Here is a 26,105-nt window from a genome sequence, read left to right as displayed (position 1 = left end):
ACATAAGGTCTATACTCACTTGACATGATACAACCAATCTTGCATACTCTAAAGTGACATGCTTTATCTACATTGCTCTATCCAACTACCTATAACATCCATAATCATTGTTTGTCTTAAACAATTAACACATAATTGAAACATATGTTAGCATCAATGACAAAACTTGAAAGTCTATATATATATATAGACAAATGCTTAAGGACTAACACTATATTCTTAGGTCTAAGAATCAAACCATAAATTAGTATGATCCTTATCTCTTTTTAATGCTCATGTAAGACATGCAATGTGTGAAGGGAAAGACAACATAGTTTCAATCATAAGATGGATGGGTCCCAAGAAGGGGGTAAAGCTTGAGGGAGTTCACTTACAAACTTTCACACACCCTTGACACAATAAATTAATCATCTCATTATGTTGTTAGTAGGAAGGTAAGAAGGGATTCATACAATCTATAGGAGATCGATCAAATGACAAATTTGGTATGCTTTGTGGATTACCTATTTGCATGTCATTACATGTATCTTTATATTTAGTATATTAAACATATTCATATATACTATGTCAATTTCTTAGTCACTCTCTAATACAACTAAAGGGGGGTTTGTGATGGGAGCAGTGAAGTAATTTGTCAGAAGTTGGGAGGGTCTCAACTTAAGTAGAGACCTTGAAGGAACCCACTAGTAAACTATTTATGTGCTCTGGTCATTGTAATTCTATGATATGACTTAGGGTTATTGATCGAGAGAAAAGTAAGGAATTAAGGCTTAGGTAGGGGTCCCATGAAGGAGACTTTGACTCTATTTTTTAGGAAAGAAAGGTCCCATTAGGATTTTTTTTGGGAGGCCAAAGGATTATTTAGAATCTTTTCCTCCAAAATAGGAGCCCTTATTTTTAGCCCTCTTAATTTGAGCATGTGAAAATGTGGTGGGGCTGGAAATAGCCCCACCAACTTGGCGAAAATTTCTACATGTCAACAATCTACTCATTTTCCCCACCAAACAATAAAAGATTGAAAGACAACAAAGTTTTTAATTATTAGTTTTTAACATTTTTAATTTTTACACTACACTATATAAATTCATGGGATCACACAAGCTTTAAACACTCCTAAAAAATTCCCAACAATGACCTTTTAAGAAAGCCCCCCTCTATGGAACCACAACGTTACATGTATTATAAGTCAATGGTTATTTCTATATATGAGAATGATTTGTAAGTGACATTCTCTTGGTGCGAAACATTATAAGTTGTCATCCCTAGGTACAATTCAAATCCAAATTTAGAATTTAACAACAAATCAAGAAATGTGCCAAAAAGGGGATCAACTTAGGAACAAAACCCTATTAATTTAAAACTGTTAAAATTTGAGGCTAAAGGATTTTCACAGCCCTTCTTGTAGAGAGATCCTATGAGTTCGGTGTCAATTTAGGTCGCATTGATAAAAAAGGTTGCAATCTACAATTCTCTTTCTAAATTGGTAGCCACTAAATATGTTTAATTTCGATGGAAATAAGCCAATTTTCCAGCAGTCCGCCTATGCATTTTTATTAGTTTAAATACTGCTACGTCCAGTTGGTGGCATGGCAAGGTGAGTATTGTTGCATATTCTACTTAGAGAAATATCGAACTTAATCTTTTGTATGGTAGCTTTTCAAAAGCTTTTGTCAATACATTTTCAATCTTTCGAGTTGAAGCTCGCACGTTTGTTGTACTATTGACGTCCACATGTACTAATATAGCTTAATGGTGTGCCTTCTGTGCTTTGTAGTTCTCCATTGCGATGCCCTCATATATGCTCGTGGAGGGAATAATCCCTTTATTATCCCCACATGGATGGGGAAACCTATCTCTTAGCAACCTATATATCCTTTCTTGAGTCCCTAAATGAATAAGATCCCAACTTGAAAAATCACCCTGCACTATACATGGTAAGAAAAGTAATTACTTGTTTAAATCTAATTAATTGGCATTTAGCAAATTTTGACTAAGATACATACGATAATTTTACTTGTTTTTTGTAAGTTACATAGATTACTTGCATGGTCTAAACACTTTTGTCTCTGGTAGTTTGAATTCCTCCAAACAAATACCTTAACTCGCCTTTCACACATTAAGACAATAAATCTTAAACTCCAGCATTCCAGTTTAGACTCGAGCATACTAATTTACGCTCCAATTCAGTAGACATATATTGCTGCAAGAACATTAGACCACTATGTGAAAGATCTTTTTGACAAAAGTCAGTCACACTCTAAAGTAATGCCCAAATGGCAAATACACATGATATGTCTAAAGGCTAAATTTAAATTTTAAAATAAACAATAAACAATATATGTATAAATTAATATAAACAAAAAAATTGCATGTATTGGATGCCACTCAGAAAGCAAATCCATACACATCTTACAATAAATGGCAGCAATGAGCTGAGAGCTCTTCTTCTTGATATAGAGGCAGCTTGAATTGTATGCCTGCTCTATATAGCAATGGATATTCATACTTCACTAAAATTCATACAGCATATTCCCTTGCGTCCCATTGTAGTCCAGAGAAAGATTAATATAAATTACACTATGAAACTAACAGACATCTCTTCCTCTTCCAAATACTAAGCATACTTCACTGCCCTATTCGCATATCCAGCTCTATTGCCTCTGCATGGCATAATATACAAGTGTAGACTATGAACATTAAGAAGTTTCCAATACAAAGGTAGGTACTTTCACAAGTTACTATTTTAGTAAAAGGGAGTATTAGATTTGCCAGAATTGATGTAATTTGATGGGCACATATAAACAAAATAACAGCATCTTCTAGCTGAGTGACGAATAATTTTCTTCATATCCGTTCTGTAGGAGTGCAATATATCCTTGCAACTATAGCTTAAGACATTTCTCCAATGGACATCTCTAATGTCTTTCTCTATCCAAATCAAGTGAATTCACATTAGGGTGCCAGAATGATTCCATACGAGGTTCTGTAAGGTCCAGTAATTCTTCCTCGGATGATCTGCGAACTGGATTATCTGCTGTCAATGAAGTGAGGCTTTTCAAGTAGTCGCCAGCTGTCACAGGAGATGGACCCTTTACAATACCCTGCTTTACTTCTTCTTGCAAGGACAGCATTTCCTCTAGCCCCAAAAGTAAGGTGTTCCCTGCTGCCCATTTTTGGGATAAAATTCTCTCAAGCTCAGGATCAAAGGAAGAGCCAGTCATTACAGATGGTGTATTTATGTTTTCTGATGGAACTGAGCTCTCATCCAAATCAAGATCTTCTTCCCGACTAAAGTTATAGTCACTGCAATCAGGATACCATGGCAGGGCTAAGGGAATCTGCAATTACAGAGGAAATTTCAAGGTAATCTAGATCATTTAATGTTTCCATGTTAACAAGAAAATATGTTTGTTTCAAAATACAAACACAACTATGGATAAAATTGAAACATAATCCATCTAGAGTAGTCTTCTAAGCACCAGGAGTAAAACACGGGAACATGATGCCAAGGCCAATATATGAATTAAATGCAAACAGATGTATCTTCATTTCCTAATAGGAACCTTACATGGGAGATCTCAATTCTTTTAAATCAAAATCAAAATGATTTTTCTTAGTCTGGTAACAAGGCCTTCTTGTCTATTTCAGATTTTCTTATTAAAGAGTTCCTTGAGAAATTTAATAGACAAGACTCAACAGAAAACATACATGAAAAATGCCTAAATAAGATGATTTTATGAGGTATAAATCACATTCAAATGTGAAAATATCCCTGGTTTTCTGGTCTTCTAGGCAATAATGCTGAGCAGATTTAATGTGTGCATTCGAAATAGATTGTTGCAAGAAATTTGAAAAACTAAATAGAATCAAAGAAATTAATTTGCAAAAGACTAAGTGTACGTGCTTCCATCTGAAGCATTTAACCACCTACTTTCTGGGAAGGCAGAAACAGCTGATTCCACGATCAACAATTCTAGAAATCCATCATCAAACATGAATTTGGCTTAATAACAATGCACCATTCAGGAGATGGACACATTTTGCCTCAACTGATAGGAAACCAAACCATAAATTACATAATGATAAAGCGCAAGGGGAGTAGATCATCGAATTGAACAAATATTCTGATTTCTTGAAACCTGGCGTTTTGTGACAACTCCAACATGCAGAAGTGATAAGTATCCTATCCTCTCTCGAACAAGGAAACTTCAAAAGCGAAACATTGTAACAAATATGTAATCAAATGAAGCAACCTCAAGGTTTACAATGCATACTTGTGACTTTCTGATTTTCACAAAGGGGCCTTATGTAATTGTTCCTAGACCTAACCAGTTCTTTTCCTTCAAAGCATAAATGATCTTGCACAAAGCAACTAGAACTCGAACTAAACTGGCTTGAATTTAATATAATGGAAAAAAAGGTAAGGGCTTAAAGGGTCTAAGCTATTCCTAAGGACAATGATTAGAATGGATGATGCTTGGGTATTAGAATTCCTTAAACCAAGGTTTTCTTTCTCATGCAAAAAAAGCTACACAAAACATGACCCAATCTACAAAGGTAATGAAGGATATTCATATTGTACAATGTAAACATTCATCTAAATACCCAATAACGGTGCCATCTAAATGAACATTAACAATCAAATTTGTGATTGAGGTGTTCAAAATAACCATACATTGCAATTTGCAATTAACAAATGGTATCAAGTTTGACTATGAACCAAGGAATTCAACATATATCTCAACAATTCTCCTTTATAATAAGTGAACTTTAACTAAAACTTTAGAACAACAACAAGGATTCACCATATCTTCAATGAGCATTGTCTATTACCTTCAATGTAATCTTGGCAACAATCTCTGATCTCCCCCTTCTACTACTACTTGGTAATGACTAGTCTTCTAATCCCTTTTGAATTAAAGGCCAAGGCTTTTGTAGACCTTTCAATTACAATGAAGGGCCTAGGTTGATTTGAAATCAATGGCCAAGATAATTCAAGGGCACAATTTCATGACTTGTAAGGATTTTCATTACTTGGGGGCATTTGAGACATGTCTAAGGATAAGTTTGGGTGCAATTTCCATTTAAGTGCGAGGATTTTCCCAATTAGGAGGGCGAAAATTAGACAAGTGTGAGGATTGATCCTTATTAGGAGAGTGCAAATGAGACAATGCAATTGCTGAGCAGAAATTAGACAAGTCTAGTTTAATTCCTCAGTTGTTGAGCACATTGGAGAGGTGTTTAAGGACACCCACAAGCTGAACACATTTTAGATTTCTCTAAGGAAAATTCACCAATGTCGGGCACAAATTCTGCGTATAAGGATTTCCCTCCATGTGAGCAGAATCCTCAATTGTTTATAGATTTTCAAACTCCCTCAGGTGGAAATTCTATGTTCTTGGGGATTTCAAGCGGAATTTCAACGATGTTAAGGATTTTGCACTTTTCTGGCTGGAAATTCTACTTGGCCAAGGACTTTCCACTTTCACTTTGATTTTTTTCCTTTTGATTTTCTCAATTTGATTTTGAGATTATCTTTCAAACAAGAAATTCTTCCTTTTGCACAAGAATTTCCCTTTCACTCAACCTTGAACTTCTCACATTTCTTGATTTTACATTGCAATCAATTCCTCCTCTAGCACGTAAATTTGAGAATCTCATGGGTTCTTTGGTTGGTTTTACACATCTTAAGGACTCTGTGACTCTAGATGGGGGGAAATGATAAGTTGTTGAGAATTTTTCAAGGCAGGATTTAGCAAGTCCTAGTGACAACTTTTGTTCTGCTGGGTGGAAATTCCCTTTGTGTAATGATTTTGAGATTGGATTTTAGCATGTTTTAGGGATCTGTTCGATCAGACCTTGAACTCCCCAACCTCAAACAAGAATTTCTTATTTTTATTTAGGAATCCATAGAATCACAAAGACCTTGTTAGGTTTCTAAGAATCGCTTGCAGATGTAATTGCATTGCATGTAGGGTATGTGCGTTCCAAATGGCAGCGACCTCTTTTATTTATATCTGAAAAATGAACCAAGGATAGACATGTCCCTTCATGGGATACGTCTATTCATTATAATGCAATATATATATATATATATATATATATATATATATATATCATTATTATATTAATTTCTCCCATTTAATAATAAACTTATATCTCAAATATAATAAGTATATATAAATTATATATGATAAATATATATAAATAATATTTCATATAATTATATATATTCATAGGTTTATCTGGCTAAAGCTACCAAACATCAACACTCCCTTTTAGCTAGGGAGGATAAACACAAGACATATACCACACCATTTGTAATATTAGGAATGCAAAAGTTTATGCATATCTTTGATCAGGAGATATCTACCATTTTGATAACACATTTGATATCATGAGTATCGGCCTCCAAAATATCAACATATGATATTCACCATGTACTCAATAAGGTTTGATATTACATCTGATAGGATGAGTATTGGCCTTCTAAAATATCAACATATGATATTCACCAAATACTCTTTCAGTAATGGCCTTCAGGATGTTGAGATGCAAGATATTCACCAAGTACTCCATGTAATGGCCTCTTGAACATCAATTTGCATAACATTCACCCTGTACTCAAAAAATGTTTATAAGGTATGTGCACACACATTCTCATAATGCATACCATATTAACATCCACCATGCAAAGTATAATTTATCATGATCTACATAGACATCGTAAGATATCCATCATAATAGAAAATTAAGTTGTTGTAAGATCATCACCTTTCACTAACTTCTGCAAATACAAGTGACAATCATTTGGAAGTCGTCACTTCTTCATGATGTACACAAGGGTTAGGCCCAAATAATCATGAAGTATATTCATGAATCACAATCCACTTGACTGCTACAATTTATTGATCACTGGAGAATCCATCTCAATATGATCTACTCCCTCTGAATCAATACAATCAAGATCATTGAAGGTTGACTGAACCATATCCTCTATCTACTCCCTCTCTTTCAAGGTTGCCTTCTAATGAAATGTCAAGCTCCCTCTAAATCTCAATCTCGCTCCTTTTCTTGTAAGAACATTCTCGAAAAAGATTAATTCAAAATAGCTCTTATAGTAATTAAATAAATACAAATAAGAGAGAGGCTGCACTTAGTAGATAAATGTAATATTGAAGAATAATAAATACTTATCTCAAGATGCTCATTAACGTCCTTACAATCTACTTCTTTCTTTTTTAAATATTAGTCCTCTTCCAAGCTCTAGTTTTCTCCTTCCTTCCAATTAAATGTCCAAACACCCATTGAGATTATCAATAGTAGTAGAATATGTCTATTCCCATTCGATTAGCATCTATAGCAATTTCTATCACTCAAATCAACCATAAATATATGATCTTTATATTCATTGAAAGCTTGAGTGTCAATCTGCAAAACTAGCTATCGTGCCTTAAGATCTCATTTCTTTGAAGCAATTTGTCAAACAAGACTTCCTTAAGCACATTATTGTTAAGGCATTTAGTCTAGCACTTTACTATTTTCCTAGGTTGTCATGGATGCTCAGTTTTATACATCTCTGCAATCATTACAATTCCATCAAATGCTTGTCATCCTTCCTCTAATTCATTTTGTTTGCATGCATCTCCTATCTGCCAATTTCAATCTCCAGACAATTGTAAGAGGAGCTGGGAGTGACAGGTGATTGGAATAGTAAGCAATACGATAGAATCAAAACCCGAACTAGTGAAACAATAATTTAAGGGATAGGGTCTAATCACCCCTGGGTGGCATGAATAATAGAGTAAGTCTGACATTGCCATTTAACAGAGGATGTCAAGCCATAAAAATAGTGGACTGAAATTGTTCTTAGTTGGTTTTGAATATATAACTATGCTCCAGGCAAATTTTGTTTGGTGTTGAAGCCAAACATTTCCTTGCAAATAATTTCTTTATTTTGTCCCAATCGAAAGAGGTTGAACCAATAGTCCAATTTAAGTTTGAAAATGTTTGGCAATCAAGGTCTATGTCACACGGTCACGGCCCGAGTGCTCTCCAATGTTCAATAACACAAAATATGATTTAAGACAATTTTTAGAAAAACTATTAGAGTTGTCTATGTAACACATACTACAAAAACATAAGAGTTGTGTCAAACTAATCACCGCAAAATTGCAACCAAACAAATGCCCATCTATAGAACATCACAAGGTCTCATCGACTTATCCTTTTGTTATCTAAAACATCTAAACCGTCTCTTTCAACTTGGTCATAAACATCTAAAAAAATTATCGCTACTCCTTTGGTGTAATTGAAAACTTGATATGAAAGCCCCTATATTGAACCCTTATTATTGACCCGAGCTTCACCATTGGTGATTATAACATGGGATTAATGTGACTAACGCATGCAAATTAAGTTATAGCACATGACACCCATCAATGCTAGTGGGACTTCTTTTTTATCTACATTCCCTTATTTCTTGCATATTACTTTTATAAGTTTTCGTGCCCTTTTCAGTGATTACATCTCTTTGTTTGCATAGATTGATCATCGAGCTTGCTCCCAACTGCACATTTTCTCAGATCGATATTGTCACACAATAATTGCGTGATCCAAGTTCATCCATGTCTGATCTGATTTGGCCTGATCAAAAAATCCTCAACAAGCCTTACCTAGGTGTGCGAAGAAGACAATAGGATCTCAATGGCATCACACTACTCTGATCCGACCCTTTCATCTTAGTGGCCATTGTCTTAAGCACTATCAGTTCCGAGCACAGGATTCTGGTGTTGATCCGATACGATCACAATAGCCGAGCAATTCATCCTGCTAGAAGTATAGACATCCAACAACCAAACTTGGAGGCAATCCTGCGCATAAACTAGCTTGTGTAGAGTAACTTCGCAGTACAGGCACACACCCTCCTTCTACGTTGATTCATTCTCATTTAGACAAATTGTTGAGATTGACTACTGAAATATAGATCTCTCAAACTTCTTTACATCTGCAACCGCGCTCCGATACCATGTTAAGTTTCTAAGGATCGCTTGCAGATGTAATTGCATTGCCTGTAACGTATGTGTTTCAAATGGCAGTGACCTCTTTTATTTATATTTGAAAAATGAGCCAAGAATAGACATGTCCCTTCATGAGTGTCTATCATAATAATGTGATTAATATAATTATAATTATATATACATACATACATACATACATACATACATACATACATACATACATATATATATATATATATATATATATATATATATATCATTATTATATTAATTTTTCTCATGTAATAATAAACTTATATCTCATATATAATTATATATATTCATAGGTTTATCCGATTGAAGCTACCAAACATCAATAGATCTTTTCATTTTAAACTTGAATTAAGGCCTTATCACCTTTTCCCTGCCTTATTCAACATTTTACACTGACATCTTACCTTTCACAAAGATCCTTGAATGGGAAATTTGATCTTGACTGAAATTTTGAGATCAGCAGAAACTTCACTCAATTCCTAGCAGAAAATCGGCCCTATCAAGGATTCCAAGATGGGAACTTGCCCTAGACACGTATTTCTCAAACTTGGATTTTGTAAATGAGACTCAATCCTTAGAAAATTTCTTCACTCCAAATCTCAACCTAGGACCTCCTGTCTTTGCTCACCCATTCCCCAACTGCTAGGACACAAAAGAACCTGATGAAAATGTTGCCAATTTAAGGACGCTTAGCTCCTAAGTGAAAAAAAGAGTGGGTGTCCCCATTTGCAATGGAGCATGTGTTTACAATACAACAATGTGTTCTTGAAACCTGACATTTGAGGATAGACAATGAGAGGAATCATTTTCTAGAAAGAGATGAGTGACTTGCATGAAGCCACTACACTTTATAAATAGGTCCCTAGCTAGAGTACTGACTTGTTGGGCTTTCAGCCCAGATCGAAGTCTGGTCCACACCAAGTCCAGGCACAGGTCCTGGTCCCCTATTGGTGTGGACAAGGTGCTGCAAAGCCCACCTGGGTAAATCCGGGTACACCTACAGCACATATCCAGGCAAAATTAGGTGGGTTTTGCAGCACCTAACCTGGGCAATATTTTCAGCTTTTTGTACTTCCTTTTTTTAATTATTTCTTTTACGTCATGCGTTGACCTTAAAAAAACAACTGAACACATAGTAAAGACAATGCATGTCATACAGAAACAGAAAACAAATTATTAGAATTCCACAAGCTATGCTACTTTCTCATTGTTTACTTTAAACATGTTGTATCCAACAAAAGTGCATATATAGAGATTTAAGATTTGCTGTGAAGGCAATGAGAAAATTAGGTGCAAAACATCATTGATACATAAATGTACTATCAATAAATGTTCCAAGATGCCTTCCCATTTATGATAGCTCACTGTATAAGAGTTAAGAACTCAACCTGGAAAATGTCAATGATCATTACCTGTGCACTATTCTTCGGCATTGACACACTCTTCCTTGCATTTTCTGGAATTAATGTAGCAAGAACATGCACGGCTGCAGTCATTGTAGGTCTTGCCTCTGAATCCATTTGCAAACATGCCCTTGCTAGCTGAGCCATTTTGAGCATGCCTTCCACTGGAAATACATTCTTTAAGGTTGAATCTACAATTTCACTGAGCACTTTATTCTCGTCTTCTAAAAGAGGACTAGCCTGCACCATGATTGGCAATTGGCGATTCATAATCATTGAAGTGACTAATGTTGATGATCCATTATCATACTAAAATGTGCAATAACACACCAAACATCAAAAACTACACTGCGAATTCGAGCATAAAGGAGATCAAACCATGGGAATTTGCAATTTCGACACTACATATTGAGACCACTCTCCTGTGCACTTAGGTATGTATTTATTTCTAGATTAAAGCTACTACAAATTTATTTTAAGGAACAGCGAAATGAAATTTTAAGGCATTTTCTATATTGATGTATGTATACAGACATTATGAGAACAAGGCATAACGAGAAATGACATATATCAAAATCACAAATTACATCCAACATTATTAGGGAAGCATGAAGGATATAACAATATCTAAAGTAATCAATGCAGCCATTACTGTTATACAATTCCTCAATCCACACACCATGGTTGCAGGTTAATATGTACCTTTCTAGCCATATTGCACCTAAGTAGTCCTTATTTACATGTCATATTTTCAATCACATTCCAAGAATGCTCATAACAGAAATGTGACTATAGGGATCCTTAGGAGCCTGATGGTTTTCTAATAAACAAGAAAATAGAGATAACTATTAACTCCTTGAGCAACTTGAATAAATTTTAAATTGCTACTAAGAAATTACAATCCCCAACCTTTATGGCAGTGGTGTGATGGTCAAGCCTTGCCCATTGGCTCAAGAGGAGCCAAGGTTTAAACCTTACAGAAATGTAAGGTTAGTTAAATGAATATCTTATTTGAAGAGGCAAATGAGTCATGCTGCCTTTCCTGTAAACCATGCACCAAATGGATGTGCAGTGCAACCTTGACAAGAAAACGAAAAAGTTAACCTTCACTACTGGTGTATCCTTGTCTAAGTTTGGTTGCATCTTTTGGCAATTCATATGGATCTCTGAGCTTCCAGAATTTGTGAGTTCCCAAATTTTTTATGGAAGGTTCTATTTTCATTATTTTATGGCTTGCCTTCAATTACAAGGTAACCTATGTAACAATGTAACCAAATCTGACTCAAATAGACACTATGTCCTCCGGAGAGGGATTCAACATCCTCAAAACCAACATTGCTTGAGGTGTCTTCCAACTTACATCTTGTGAGTTGCTCTATCCAGATCTCATACTTCGAACATCTAAGTTCTAAATTGATTTTTTCTGTAGTGAAATACAAATTCATTGTCAGTGTTTTGTTACTACCTTCTTTACATCACTATGTCCTCTATCAGGCAGACATTACAGATTTCCTCCAATCTTTTTAAAGCTGCATAAATTAATTCTTCTTTATCATCTTCAGCTGCATTGGCTACTATGAAAATATCTACACAAAAGTTTTATTTCTTGGTTGACATTATGTATGGATATCAGTATTACCCGGGGATGCATTTCCAGCATAATTTGACCCATCCCCAGGCTGCCCATAAAATGAATGCCTGAATTTTGATAATGTGTCTTCCACTCTCATGTAAACTCTCAATTAAAATTATTTAACACAAACGTTACATGTTAAGGTTCTATAATGTATATAAGCATACTTTATCCATGTTCTAACAGAAATATTTAAATGTTCCTATATATTTTAAATTTTCTCTATTTATTATATAGCTGTCCCCACTGCCATTCCCTGCCCTTGGAAAATAAAATCCATCCCAGAAACCTGTACCCCCATCCCAGAAACTTGGGGTATGCACGATTTTACATGTACAAATACAGCCCTGTATGATAATTTGGGAAAGAATAGAAATAGTTTTCAACAGAACGGGAATATTTGAAGATAGATGCAAGATACTGATGTCTCAAACGAACAGGTACTGTTTATATATATATATTACAATGAAATGGGGAGGTTGGAAGATAGATGCAAGATATTGGAGTCTCTAGCAAACAGAAACTGCAATAAGGATGGATATTATCAACATAATGAAGGTATTAAAAGTTAAGACAGTTTAATTTGATGTAGATTTCCAGGTTGACTTCCACTGCATATAAAAAAAAAAAAGCCTAACAAGAACATGCACAGGTGTATACAGAATGCAAGTTACAGCAACCGAAATTCAGTGGCAATATTGAATATATAATTGATAGAGATGCATTGGCTTGCAGGTATTTTCTGAAAGTATTTGTCATTGCTCTTGATATTTTCTAGAAATACCTGTAAACAATTAGCAATGACAAATTGAAATAGAGATTCTAATAGAGAAATAATGACTTGGAACAGTATGAGACAGTGACGCCAGAGAATGTAGAATATATTGTGAAAGTTTTAACAGAAACAATTTACTTGTCGTCAGAGCTATCTTACCCAAATAACAAGGCTTTGTTGTCCCTTTGGGAGAGACATGTTTAACGGATGTCTACCACTTATCAGCTCCAAAAGGACTACCCCAAAGCTGAAAACATCAGACTTCAAAGATGCTCTTCCCATCATTGCATATTCAGGGGCAAAATATCCAAATGTACCTAGCATTCTTGCTGGTGAATTTGATGGACCATTATGATCATTATGTGTGACTGTCTTTGCCATACCAAAATCAGCAAGCTGCATAAAATAATCCATCATCATAATTGTCAACTTTTCATACCATTTCATCTCGTTCAGCCTATAACATAAACACTACCACGGGCAGCTCAAACATGACTGCAGGATTTAATCAATCATTTGTTTTTACTGCATTTAACCTACAAAATAATAGTTGCAGTGATCTCCCAAATGATTTTGATTGAAATGGTTGCCTCTCACCTTGGCCCTCCATTTGTCATCAAGCAGAATATTGCTAGACTTAAAGTCACGATGTAAAACACGGGGCACAGCTGCTTCATGAAGATATTCCAGGCCTCTTGCTGCTCCAAGTGCAATGCGGACTCTCGTTATCCAATTGAGAGGTTCCTTACCCATAGTTCCATCCAAATGCTCCCGAAGATTACCATTAGGCATATATTCATATACCAACAGCCTCTGAAGTTCTTTACGGTGGAACTCTATGCAATACCCAATGAGTGGAACAAGATGAAAATGATGAAGCCTGGACAGAAGCTCAACCTGGTTCATATAGAAGAAAGAGAATAAGTGCACTGCAAACTTGCGTTGCTTCTACCTTTCATACTCAAAACATTAATAAACATCAGTAATTAACAAACTCTAAACTATCTAAGATTTTCAATGCTGTGGAAATATTTAAACAGATGTTTAAATTGCTGCAACAATGTGCAATCATTTCCTTTTTTTATAATTTTTTATAATACCACAGTCTTCATAACAACTGACGCCTTCATCTTTGGCAAATGCTTATTCACCCACGCTTGAATTTTCTTGGCTACATTTGAACTTAATCTGGACTATAAACAATTTTATCCACAAAGGAAACTTCAAATGACGTAGAAATATTTAGAAAATCTTTTTAACTGCAGCAACACCAAATACAACCATAACATTTTTTCCTTCTATAAAACCATATTCTTCATCAAAAGCAATACCTTAATCTGCAACAAATCCTCACTCACCCATATTTGAAATCTTCTTGGCTGAAACTGAACTTAATTTGAGCTATAAATATGGCTGTAGTTTATTCAATGGACAACCTTCAAATAATGTGACTTAAATATATGGATCTGTATTTGGATTGCTAATTGTTTTATCATTTTTTAGATTAAATTCACACATGCAAATGCCTTGCTTCCGAAATGGTGCAATCAAAGGAATTGCATATCTTGATTAAAATGATTTTGACCTTACTATAAAATATGGTAATACAAGTGCATAAATGTTGGAGCCATACAAACATCTAGCCATTCAGCCAGATCTAGACATTTTGTCTGCAAATTTATTTGCTCGTTTATTTTATATATATAACCTCAGATACAAACACAATATGTTCATTTGTCTCCAGCCTTGGCTTAACTAAACCAAAGACACTAAGTTTCAACATTGCTATTTGCCATACGCATAGGAAGTAGACAGCAATAGGAGAGCATAAGCTGATGGTAAAATTGAATGGCTTCCTTATTAGTTTAATCCATAGTAACGAGAATCGTGTCGATCCACACAATTCAGCGATTCAATTCAAGCCAAACAATTTTTTGTGAATCGGTGAATTGAATCAGCGATAAAGAGTTTATGAAATAAGTTCCTCACTAAATTTCAAGGGTTTTTTAATTTGCCGATTCGTGGCTGTTTCATGGCCGATTCACGATTCGATTCGGCCTTGCCGATTCCTATCCGATTCCGATTCTCGTTACTTTGGTTTGAACTGTCCAAGCTTGCTGCCTTATGAAAACAAACATAAATTAGAGTAGCTGTAACAGTGTAAGCAAAACATATTGTAGAGGAGGCATTTGTACAGAAGTCAGACAAGAGAAAACTCAGTAAAGAGATTTATTTAAAGGATGTCAATGTAAATATATACAAATATAATAGGAAATCTGATTTGCACCATGGAGTGCAGAGGACAACACAATAATTAGCTGGTAACATATTGTATTACAGTTAAACATGTAAGCATGTAACAAATAATGACATGGAAAACCAAATGCACATCAATGACAATGAGATAACAGAATATTGAATAATGATCTTTGATTCATTCTGAAAAGAAGTTGAATATAAGTACAATGATGCAGAGACTCATATGAGAATTCCAGTGATTGGAAACAAAGGGTTACAATCCCATCAACTTTTCTAGCTGGATAAAACTCTCTCCCCCTCCTCTTTTAGAAGTCATATCCAAGTTTGTATACAATTACAGGAAGATTCAGTTACATTAAGGGAAGGCTTAGTTCTATTATAGTAAGTTCATCTTCCTTCTGATGTCTCAGTTTGGTTTCCCATATGGTGATGATGCCAACCAAGGCATTGTTAAGATAGGCGCTACTCAACGCTGGAGTTAATGCTAATTATGCACTGTTCAAAAGACCCGATGATCAAGACCATGTACAGCTATACCAACCAAGCAGGGTGCTACACAATTAGAGACTCTTATTCATGGATGCCAATCTACGAGTCACCAGGTTGCATGAACACATCTGCAACCAAGTTAGACCACAGGCAGTTGGGGTCATACTCGGATTGAAAATCCTAGAAGGATTCAAAATGTTTTCATTTTTTCCTGCAGTAAGTTTTATTTCATAAAAGACGGAAAGTGTATTCAATGATAATTATGTTATAGAGAGTTTCTTAAATGTAATTGCCTCAGAAAACCAAGAAATAATAAATTTCATCTTTTTGGGAGAAAACATCTTCAGGTTTATTTGTAATAGTCTAATCTCTAGATATCTGCAAGAGCTAATTTTATGCAAAAATAGATTAAAAAAGAATGTTTACGAGTGAAGCACATATTTTACAAAAATTCAAAAGCTCAAAATTAAAATTCCTACAAGAATGAAAAAGTTTGGATCTATAATTGTGCTTTGAGTGACAACATCTGACAGGATGACAAAAATGTTGATCTCGACAATCATTGAGGGTATTTATGTCATTTTAACAATAACAATAGACAAAAACCAGATTACCATTTATGGACAAAACCTGCAAGCAAGTACATTAAGATTATGCTTACAGAGAATTATCAATCACTAACCTCAATTAAAAACTCACGATCTGCATCAGGTCCATTTCGAGTTTCGAGTTTCTTGACAGCAACAGCTCGTCCATCTCCAAGTTGACCTCGGTAAACACTGCTGCTTCCTCCAATGCCAATAATATTGAAACTTGAAAACTGTTCAGTTGCCACTACTAATTCTGCATAAGAAAACCGCCGGACAATTGTGCCTGGTACAATTTCACTTTTGCTGTTGAACTTGAAAGAAGCCATTCCCATGCATCCTGCAAAGCACAATTTCACTTATATAAGTATCAATTCCCCATCTGCATCCTCAACAAATGCATGAATACACTACTTTTTTGCAGTAAATAGATTAGAACTGATCTATTTTCTATAGCTTATGAAGACTACCAAGTAAAACTCAATATACTACCTCTACTAGAATTGAAGCACGAATTGTCATAAACTTGAAAGTCGTCTGTTAAAGATGAGCCCTGACTTATTAGATTGGTAAAACCACTTGAGCTTGTATCTTTCTCAAAGGAAAAGAAGGTAGACCCATTTTTTACTTTGTGCTTTTGCATAAAGCAAGCAATAGAGACAAGAACTGCTATGAATGCCAGTGTAATGGTCAATGTGATGGCAGATACATACAACTTGCTATAAGCACCATTTCCTGAAGAGTTCGATGAATATGAATACCCTAAAGATAATGCACAAAAAACAGTGTTAAAAGGATTTTCATAAAATTGAGCACTTTAACTATAAAGTATCCAGAAAGTTTTGCAGGAAAGAATTAAATTGAAGAGACTAAAAACCCTCAAAGGCAATTAATTATTCATGTGGCTTCCATTATCCCATTTATTACCAATTGTGTTACCTCTCCAAATCCTACATGCATCCACACTGCTAGAATTTATTTTCACCATTTTAAAAAAGACTCATTTGTGATAGCAGAAGAGATCTGTTTTCCTTGTTTGTCCTACATGATTTTTGCAAAAGATCTGACAACGCCACATCTATAGACACTCTCTTGGATGACATCCTCAAAGTTCAGGAATTTTTTATAGGTGTATGGAAAAGAAAGACTGGCTTTTAATACATTTGTAACACTTTATTAATTCATAAATTCAGGTGCTATTAGTGTTACACTAGTGGGTTATACTTCACATAATTTGTGTTTAGTTCAAGGAATGCATCAGGATTCCTTTAAGATATTGCAACTGATCTTATCTAAATCTTTCATACCTCTCCATGCAGCTTGCATACAATCATCTGGAAAGCAGCATGTACTCTCATGCACAAGGTTGTCAAAGAGGGTGTTTACTGAAAGTGTATGAAGGTTCACTTCAGGAATTCCACAGTTGTTCAGAAAAAGTAGCTTCCTATGTTAGTTATTTCTTTAGCATTATAAAATATTATTCCACCCAAGTATCTCCAATGGCACTCGTCACATGGCTTGTGCCAGATGAGGCGGTATCCTCACCAATTACAAGGTAACATTAACCCCATACTCTGCCAGCCAACAAAATCTGTTGTTTATGACCCTTCAAGGGGTAAAGGCTAAGGATCTCTTCATTTTCAGGTGCTCTGTGTACTTGAGACTTGATAGTCATATGGCTTCCTATGTTATTTATTTCTTTATAATTAAAATATATTATTCCGTGGACAAATCTCCAACAACATTGGTCACACAATTCTACCAAATGAGGATGTTTGCTCATCAATTACAACTACAAGATGACACTAACCCCATAATCTGCCAGCCAACAAAACCTGTTGTGTATGAGTCTTCAAGAGGTAAAGACTAGAAGTCTTTTCATTTTCAGGTGCCCTATATTCTTCAAGACCTCATAGAGATATACCATCATCTATACAGAGTCAAGTGGTTGCCTACCCATGTTTTTTTTAAAAATTCATTTCAAAAGTGCTTAGCCAGTTTTTCCAAGAGACTCATTCTCAGATGTGGATACTTAGAAGGGTCACTGCAATGTCCCCTTTTCTGAAATAGGATATAATTATAGTAAAATATTAATATAAATTAAATAAATAAAAATAAAAATATTAAAATATAAAATAAATAAAGGCAAGAGCCTATAGCACAATGGTAACTTGTGAGCCTCTCATCTGTGAGGTCTTGGGTTCGAGTCTATTTGAGCTTAACACACAATAATAATTAATCTCAACAAATAATAATAAAAATTATCTAGGCTTCGGCCTATTAGCTATCCAAAATAAATAGATAATATTGAAGGATGTTATCGGGAAATTGGGTAAGTAGACAGTTTGGCGTACTGAGGGAAGTTATACGGGTGCAACAATTCGCCTCGCAACCCCTCAGGTACTATATGAACAAATCCTCTTCATCTGAAAGGATGTGTCATGCATTGCAAATGTAACCTTGTGTCAATGAGTAATAAATATATAAGTTGCTTCTGAGTTCTCTACATTTCTTGTATTCAATACCTTGTTCTGTATTTATGCATTAGTTCTTGTTACCCCTTAAACATTTGGCGCCGTTGCTAGGAACACAATATTGAAGAAGACATTTACATCATGGAGGTGTTGCAACATATACAAACATATGTTTTTTGATAATACTACAAAGAACTAGAAGAGTAACAGAACATCTACTGCCACCAGCATCGAATCTTGCTAACACTTAACAATATATCTGATATATTCTCGTGCCGAGAAAAGAATGTGTGGACTGATGGATATGAGATGTAGTCGAATAGGTTCTTTGACAGTTCAAAATTGGGAAGATCGCTAATAGATAGAGGATATCGAAGACTAACTTTTGCCACATACGAATCTCTAAAAACATAAGCAAGGAAGACTTTGTCAATCTATCATAGTGTCAAGCTGCATAAATAGCATCAAATGGCACACGTGTATATTATTGAAGACTTCACAACAGAGGCAAGTTGTTGAAATCCCAGCTCAATGAATATTATTCTGCAAAAAGGAGGCACAATATACACGAGGCTGCCACAGAAACCAACATGCATCTTGTAGTCAAACAGAAGGGCTATATTACTTAGTGCAACTTGTATTGAGGAAGACAAAGATTCCACTATGATATGTTATTAAACAAATACATATTACCTCATGTGGTCAATCCTCTATAAGATTAAATGCTGCATTCTAAGTAGGATATCAATCCAAGATAAGATAATTTTATTCATGTCCAACGAGAGTCCAGAAAGAGGGTCTAAGGGACTGCCAAAAAAAAACAAGGGAAGCCAGCTAGTAGTGGGAACACCAAATGGTGCCCAGGGAAAAGCATAACCAACAACAAACAAGAACTGGAGGCAGCCACAAGTTAGGTGTGCCCCACCACAGAGAAGCAATCCAGAACTGAAGGATACAGCCCAAGGTGAGAGGAATCCCTGTGCCATCGCTGAGAAATGCTGGAAGTGGAGAGCTGCTGCCATGAGTAACTCCTGCGAGGCCTCACAGACCTGGTGTACTCAGTGACAGGGAGAGCAAGTGACTGCTTGGTACGAGGAAAAACAAAACTATATCAATGGATGTGCCTCTTGAGATAAGTCACATTCTTCCAAACCAAATGCTGGAAGTGGAGAGCTGCTGCCATGAGTAACTCCTGCGAGGCCTCACAGACCTGGTGTACTCAGTGACAGGGAGAGCAAGTGACTGCTTGGTACGAGGAAAAACAAAACTATATCAATGGATGTGCCTCTTGAGATAAGTCACATTCTTCCAAACCAAACTAACAGATACAAAAGGCGGATTGAGGAGAGGAAGAGTGGGGGGAATGGGAAGGTCAATAACATACTCAGTTTGAGGGCCACAGAGCTACAAATCATAGATGCACAGGTCAAAAGAAATTATTTTTCAGAGATGGCATTTTAAAAAGATTATCACAGTAGCGAAGATAAGCATAAATCAGAGACAGTGATAATCACTTCAATAACAGAATTCATAAGAAGATCCTTGCACTTTCAAAGAGACCCTCCATTTTAATTTACTTGGCTGAGAACAGAGATAATCATTTTAATTTGCAGACCCTTAAGAAGAACACTCTAGTAGTGATTGCATTTGTAATCCATTTGATCCATCAAGGATCAATTTGTCATTACACCCAAACCTCTATATCAATATCGTATCATATCAGAAGTCCTTTACCATCATAAATAGGATTCTGTCATACCAAGAATATAATTTGCAGAATTATACTATGCTACCAACATCTGAAGCATTTACATTATATACGATACTATTATCTCATTATTGAGAAGTTCTAGATCCTCTGATGTTGCCATTCTGGATACCATTATCAATCCATTTGGTTGAATAATTAAACCCTGAACATTATCAAGTTATCTCATTGAAGAGTTTACATATTGATTTCAGATCAGAGAATTCTATTAGAAGTATTGTTGGCAATATAATTCTGGTATAACAACAAGATAACAGAAAATTGCAATGATTTTTCTTTCCTTTATCTAATTCATTAAATAAGGATACTGATATGACGTTCCAGACACTCATTTGTGACAAATATAAGAGAGATAATTGGTAATATAAGGAATCGGGCTCTAAGAAGTCCTAGAAGGGACTTTACAGACACCTGGAGTTGTCATATTGATTACTTCTTTCAATTCACTTCAAACATTAGAGGCAATAAGCATATGCTGCCTACATTCAATACACACTTCGATGGAGGCAAATCAATGGCATTGCTGCTTCAATGTTGCTACTATCATGGTCTTGCTATAGGAAAATTGTATCTGCTTCATATAAATGATGAGGGGCTTCCCCTAATTAGAGGCTAGGTCATGAAAATGGGCATGCACAACTAGTATTTTTTCCCCCTACTGGAGATTCATCTGCCATGGATGTTAGAAAAGCTTCTGGAGGAAGTACCTAACTTCCTCTGAAAGTTGTCCAACCTGATCTCCTTGGACATTGTCCTCTAAGCATTGTCAAATCCTAAACTACTCCTTTTGTTGTAAAATATGATGATGATGTTGACTATTAGGCCCAATGATTGCTACACAAATATAACAAGTAATTGCAGGCCTTCTGTTTTAATTTTTTCCTTTCTCCATCAGAAACAATGCTTCATTGAAGGATACGACTCTCCCAACAATGTTTATGTGAATCTCCCAACATTGATTGTGTGACTCTCCCAACATTGTTTATGTGACTCTCCCAACACTGTTTGTGAGTAGCTTTTATAATTCAAGTTATAACTGTTAAAACTTTACTAATATTTTGTTTATGATTATTTGGACTTCGTTACCTTTTGTAATCTAGAGAAACTTTACCCTTGAATTTCTTTATTTTAACTAAAATATATACCTTGCAACCTAGTGACCTGTTTTCGTCAATTGTAGACATTAATATTATTATTTATTAGTAGTTTAATTTCAGGAAAAATAAAAAAGTATATGAGGAAGGTCACGAATGTCAAATGCCAAAAGCACTATAAAGCAATGCTCAATACCACATGAAAAGTAACCAACACACAACTTCGTATAGAATAAATAATTCAGTTACTTCCACAAAACCCAAGCATCAACTTACTTGAATCAAGGGGATTCTCTATTCTAAGTATAGAAAAAAATCCAAGCATTGGATCTTGCAAGATGCCTTGACTGCTGGCATTCCTCTGAGTGAGAATTGCCTCTACAGTTCTCATACTGTTGCTTTCAGTTGATTTTGGAAATGGAAAAACATAAATATCTATAATAACATTTCCACCCCGTCTTGCTACAGGAACCACCTGAGATGATAAAATAATTAGATGAGTATAAAAGTATTCTACAATGCTTCATTAAAAGGATAAAGAAACATAAAAGAAAGTAATTCCTTGAATGAAAGACAAAGAAAGTTATACCAAGCACAATCTCTTGGAATTAAAGAGAGTATTACCTGAGTAGGAGATACGTCCAAAGAAGCAGCCAAGTTTCTTGTAAAGTTTCTTTCCATGCTTAAGGTGTAATTGGATAATTGAACATATAGCAATTTAATAACAACAAGCAGAGGTCTAACACAGATACAATGACCATCATTGGGTATCAATGGGTCCAACACTTCGCCAGCAACACAAGATGGACAATCTACATGCAGCAAGAAACAAATGAAATAAGTAACAGAATTTCCATTTGCTATACCTAATAAAACCCCCACTTTTATGTTAAATATATCATTTTCAATTTTCCTGATAATTTGGAGCTATACACAAAATACAGCCTATCAAACAGAAAACACAAATCTCTCACATCTCACACTAGAATTTAATCAGATTTAACTGAGCATAAGATTTGTATTTTTCAGACTAATTTAACATAGCCATTTGTCAGGAACTCCAATCAAAAGAAACTGCATATTTGAAATTGCCAAATTTTGGGCTTCAAGCATGGGAAAAAATAAAGCAAACATGCTAATCAACATAAAGAAATGAAAATTAAGTTGTGCATGTTTGAGCAAAGCAAAAGATTCAACAACTTTAAGAAAGACATAGTATATGGTAATTATCTCCTATGGTTTTTGAGGAAGATTTTTTGAATTTTGTTATCTCATGTCATTGTAGCTTGTGCAGAAATAGGTGCATCCTATTGTCCAAAAGGTATGCTCTCTTAATTTTAAAATAACTGGCCATTTGTTAGTGTAAGTAGATAAATTATTGCTTATGACATTCCCATTATCATTCTAGATAAAAAGGTGTGGTTAATGCTAATTGTTAGTAAGAAAGCCTTTTGACTACTAAGTTGAAAACTAGAATGTTTTTGAACAAATGTGGAAAATCGGTCTAAGCTTTTAGGTTGTAATGACACTTCAATTCTGGAAGCACAACCAAGAGCTGAGGAAAATTAGCTTTAAAAGATAAGACTAAAACATCCTCAAATAGAAATATAGAAGGGCAATCCTATATCATTTTAAGCTTGGAAACTTCCACCACAAATTGAGATTGCTTTCAAAAGAGTTGGGGATGTGTCTTTTATAGAATGATAGATGTTAAAACAATGTGCCTTTTCATCGGATCATACTGATAGAAACCCTCTATTTGAGAAGTCCTCTCCATGTAATGTTGAGCACAAAGTCTTTTCAATTTCTCTTCCATGTCCAATGCTTTGTAAATAGTTTGAAGAATGGCTAATGTTTTAGCTCACAACAATGTCCTCTAATTTGTAGTCATGATGAATTTTAGAAATTTGTCCTACATCTTGAATTTAAGATCAGCCTAACAAAAAATGCAGATGGAAAGTAAATCACACAAGATTGTACAGCATATATACTGTGAAAACCTTCCAACTTGAAGGTTAAAAACCCAGTAAAGAATCCTTGATTAAATCTATCAAATGACAGGAGTCTAATTACAATTTCTCCAATTACAAGGCAGAAGAATGAATGCAATTAATCTGCAATATGCAGAACAGATCTGCTCCTCTTTATCTGCTACAGAGATATTCAACTTGCTGCCCTTTATCTGCTATAGTAATAATTGCTTGAATGTAATTCGCTGCTGATTGTATATGGTTAGCTGCTGTCTGGATATAATTCACAGATGCTTGTGTTTAATAGATGATTGGATGAAGAGTTTCATCCTTTATTTCTCTGTCTTAAACTCCCAAAAGACACATTTCATATTGGGCCGGCCAGGCATAGGATTTCTTTTATTTCACTTTATTCCTTTATGTAGAAGTCCCTGCCTTTTGAGGAGACCGACCTAAGCTATAATATTAACACTCCCTCTTAGCTAGGGAGGCATCCTTCTCAGTGTCTGAATTATGCAGTGATATGAATATCCACCATGGCTACTCACAGAGGGTGGGTCTATGATGGCTACTCCCATGAAAGTAAAAACAAATTAACACAAGTGCTCATACGGAATCACCCAATGTGATGCTGTCATCTCATCATGATGTTCACTATGGCTACTCCCAGAGTGTGAATCAACACAAGTGCTAAGTCATGGAATCTTTCACATGACATCCACCATGGCTACTCTTAGAGGGTGGAACAAGGGCTTTCACCTCAAACTTCTACCTCTCAAAGAAGAATGCCTTAACAAGAGATTGGACTTCAAACTTCTCTCTCATAGAGAATAATTCATTAACAAGGGATTTCACCTCAAACTTCTCCCTCGTAGAGAAGAATTCATTAACAGGGGATTTCACCTCAAACTTCTCCCTCCCATAGAAGAATTCATTAACAAGGGATTTCACCTCAAACTTCTCCCTCACAGAGAAGAATTTATTAATAAGGGATTTCACTTCAAACTTCTTTCTCATAGAGAAGAATCCATTAACAAAGGATTTCACCTCAAACTTTTCCCCCTTGGACAAGGATTCATTAAAGTACATCTCAAGAAATCATTGATGTTGAGACTTCACTTTGGCAAGACAATTGGTGAGAATGTTAGGCACCTATTCTTCAATGCTAATGTACCTCAACTAAATGGCATTTGTTTGCACCGTATCTCTGATATACAGATATTTGATCTTAACATGCTTTGTTTGTCACGAAATACAAGGTTGATAGAGAGATTCACACAGCTTTGGTTATCACAATAAATATCTGTAGGATCCAAAGATTGTCCAAACAATCTTGCAAGAAGCTTTCAACACACTTCTTCTCATGCTGCCACACTAGCTGCAACATATTCAGCTTCTGATGTAATTTAAGCCACATGACTGTTTCCTACTGCACGAGGAAATCATAACAGATCCCAAACTGAAGCAACAACCAAAGGTGCTTTTCCGATCAGTAACACTCCCTACCCAATCGAAATTTGTATACCCCTTGCAAGTTTAAGTCCACACTAAAAGAATACTTCAAGCCATATGCAACTGTTCCACGCAAGTATCTCAAGATATGTTTGACTGCAACTAGATGTATCTATCTGTCTTCACCCATGAGTTGACTAAGCACACTCACTGCATAGCAAGAATCTGGTCCAGTATTAACTAGATACATCAAGGACCCAATCAGTTGTTTGTACATGGTTGGATACACAAGATCTGAACTAGTTGCAAAATCGCTTAACTTCTTCAAATTAGTTTCCATCAATGTGGTCATAGACTTGCAATATAACATCCCAAATCCCTTCAAGATATCAATGGTGTATTTTCCTTGACTCAAGATAATTTCATTAGGCCTCCGTCATACTTCCGAACCTAGAAAGAAATGCATGAGTCATAGGTCCATCTCAAATTCTGAAGTCAGCTCCTTGCATCTAGAGATGAGATGTTCTTCGCCAATAAGAAATAAGTCATCAACATATAAGACTAGGATTAAAGCATCACCACTAACTACCTTGAAGTAAAGATTTGGATTGGCACCATTCTTGCAGAAACCCAAACTCATGAAGTATTGCTCAATCCTTTCATACCATGCTCGAGGAGCTTGCTTAAGACCATATAAGACTTTCTTTAATTTGCATACATAGGGCTCTTTCTCATGATTCACGAAGCCTTCGGGTTGTTCAATGTAGACCTCTTCTCCAATAACACCATTGAGGAAATTTGACTTCACATCCATCTAATGTAGCTTCCATCCCTTACTTGTTGCAATGGTAACAATGGTTTTGATGGAAGTATACTGAGCAACTAGAGAAAAGGTCTCTTCGTAGTCTATTCCTTCTTTCTGAGAGAAACCATGTGCCACAAATCTAGCCCTGTACTTCTCAATGCTTCCATCAACTGCATGTTTAATCTTGAATAGACACTTGGAAGATACAATTGATTTTCCTTCAGGTCTAGGTACAATATCCTAGGCATCATTCTTAATAATGGATTGATATTCTTCACTCAAAGCATCTTACCGTACTTGCTGATTTGAGGCTTCCTCAACACTTGAAGATTCAAACTCAATA

The 26,105-nt window shown here is 35.4% G+C and overlaps 1 protein-coding gene across 10 annotated transcripts in view; it reads right to left on the bottom strand.

Annotated features, from left to right (window-relative positions):
• Nucleotides 1–2,321: 2,321 nt before the first annotated feature.
• Nucleotides 2,322–26,105, bottom strand: part of LOC149529012 (uncharacterized) — an 85,265-nt gene continuing 61,481 nt past the window's right edge. For all 10 annotated transcript variants that reach the window (XM_089811469.1, XM_089811470.1, XM_089811467.1 and 7 more), the window contains 8 exons: nt 22,160–22,347; nt 21,812–22,010; nt 16,692–16,961; nt 16,295–16,539; nt 13,462–13,761; nt 13,024–13,260; nt 10,466–10,696; nt 2,322–3,338 (listed from right to left, as the gene is read on the bottom strand). In XM_089811469.1, the coding sequence (XP_089667595.1) occupies nt 2,916–3,338; nt 10,466–10,696; nt 13,024–13,260; nt 13,462–13,761; nt 16,295–16,539; nt 16,692–16,961; nt 21,812–22,010; nt 22,160–22,347 (2,093 nt within the window). In that variant the 3' untranslated portion in view covers nt 2,322–2,915. The remainder of the gene's footprint in view (nt 3,339–10,465; nt 10,697–13,023; nt 13,261–13,461; nt 13,762–16,294; nt 16,540–16,691; nt 16,962–21,811; nt 22,011–22,159; nt 22,348–26,105) is intronic.

The sequence above is a fragment of the Cupressus sempervirens genome, chromosome 11 (genome assembly GCF_028749045.1).
Source record: "Cupressus sempervirens isolate cs-2001-9-10 chromosome 11, ASM2874904v1, whole genome shotgun sequence".
Lineage (NCBI taxonomy): Eukaryota > Viridiplantae > Streptophyta > Pinopsida > Cupressales > Cupressaceae > Cupressus > Cupressus sempervirens.
This window is presented reverse-complemented; position numbering and strand designations above follow the sequence as displayed.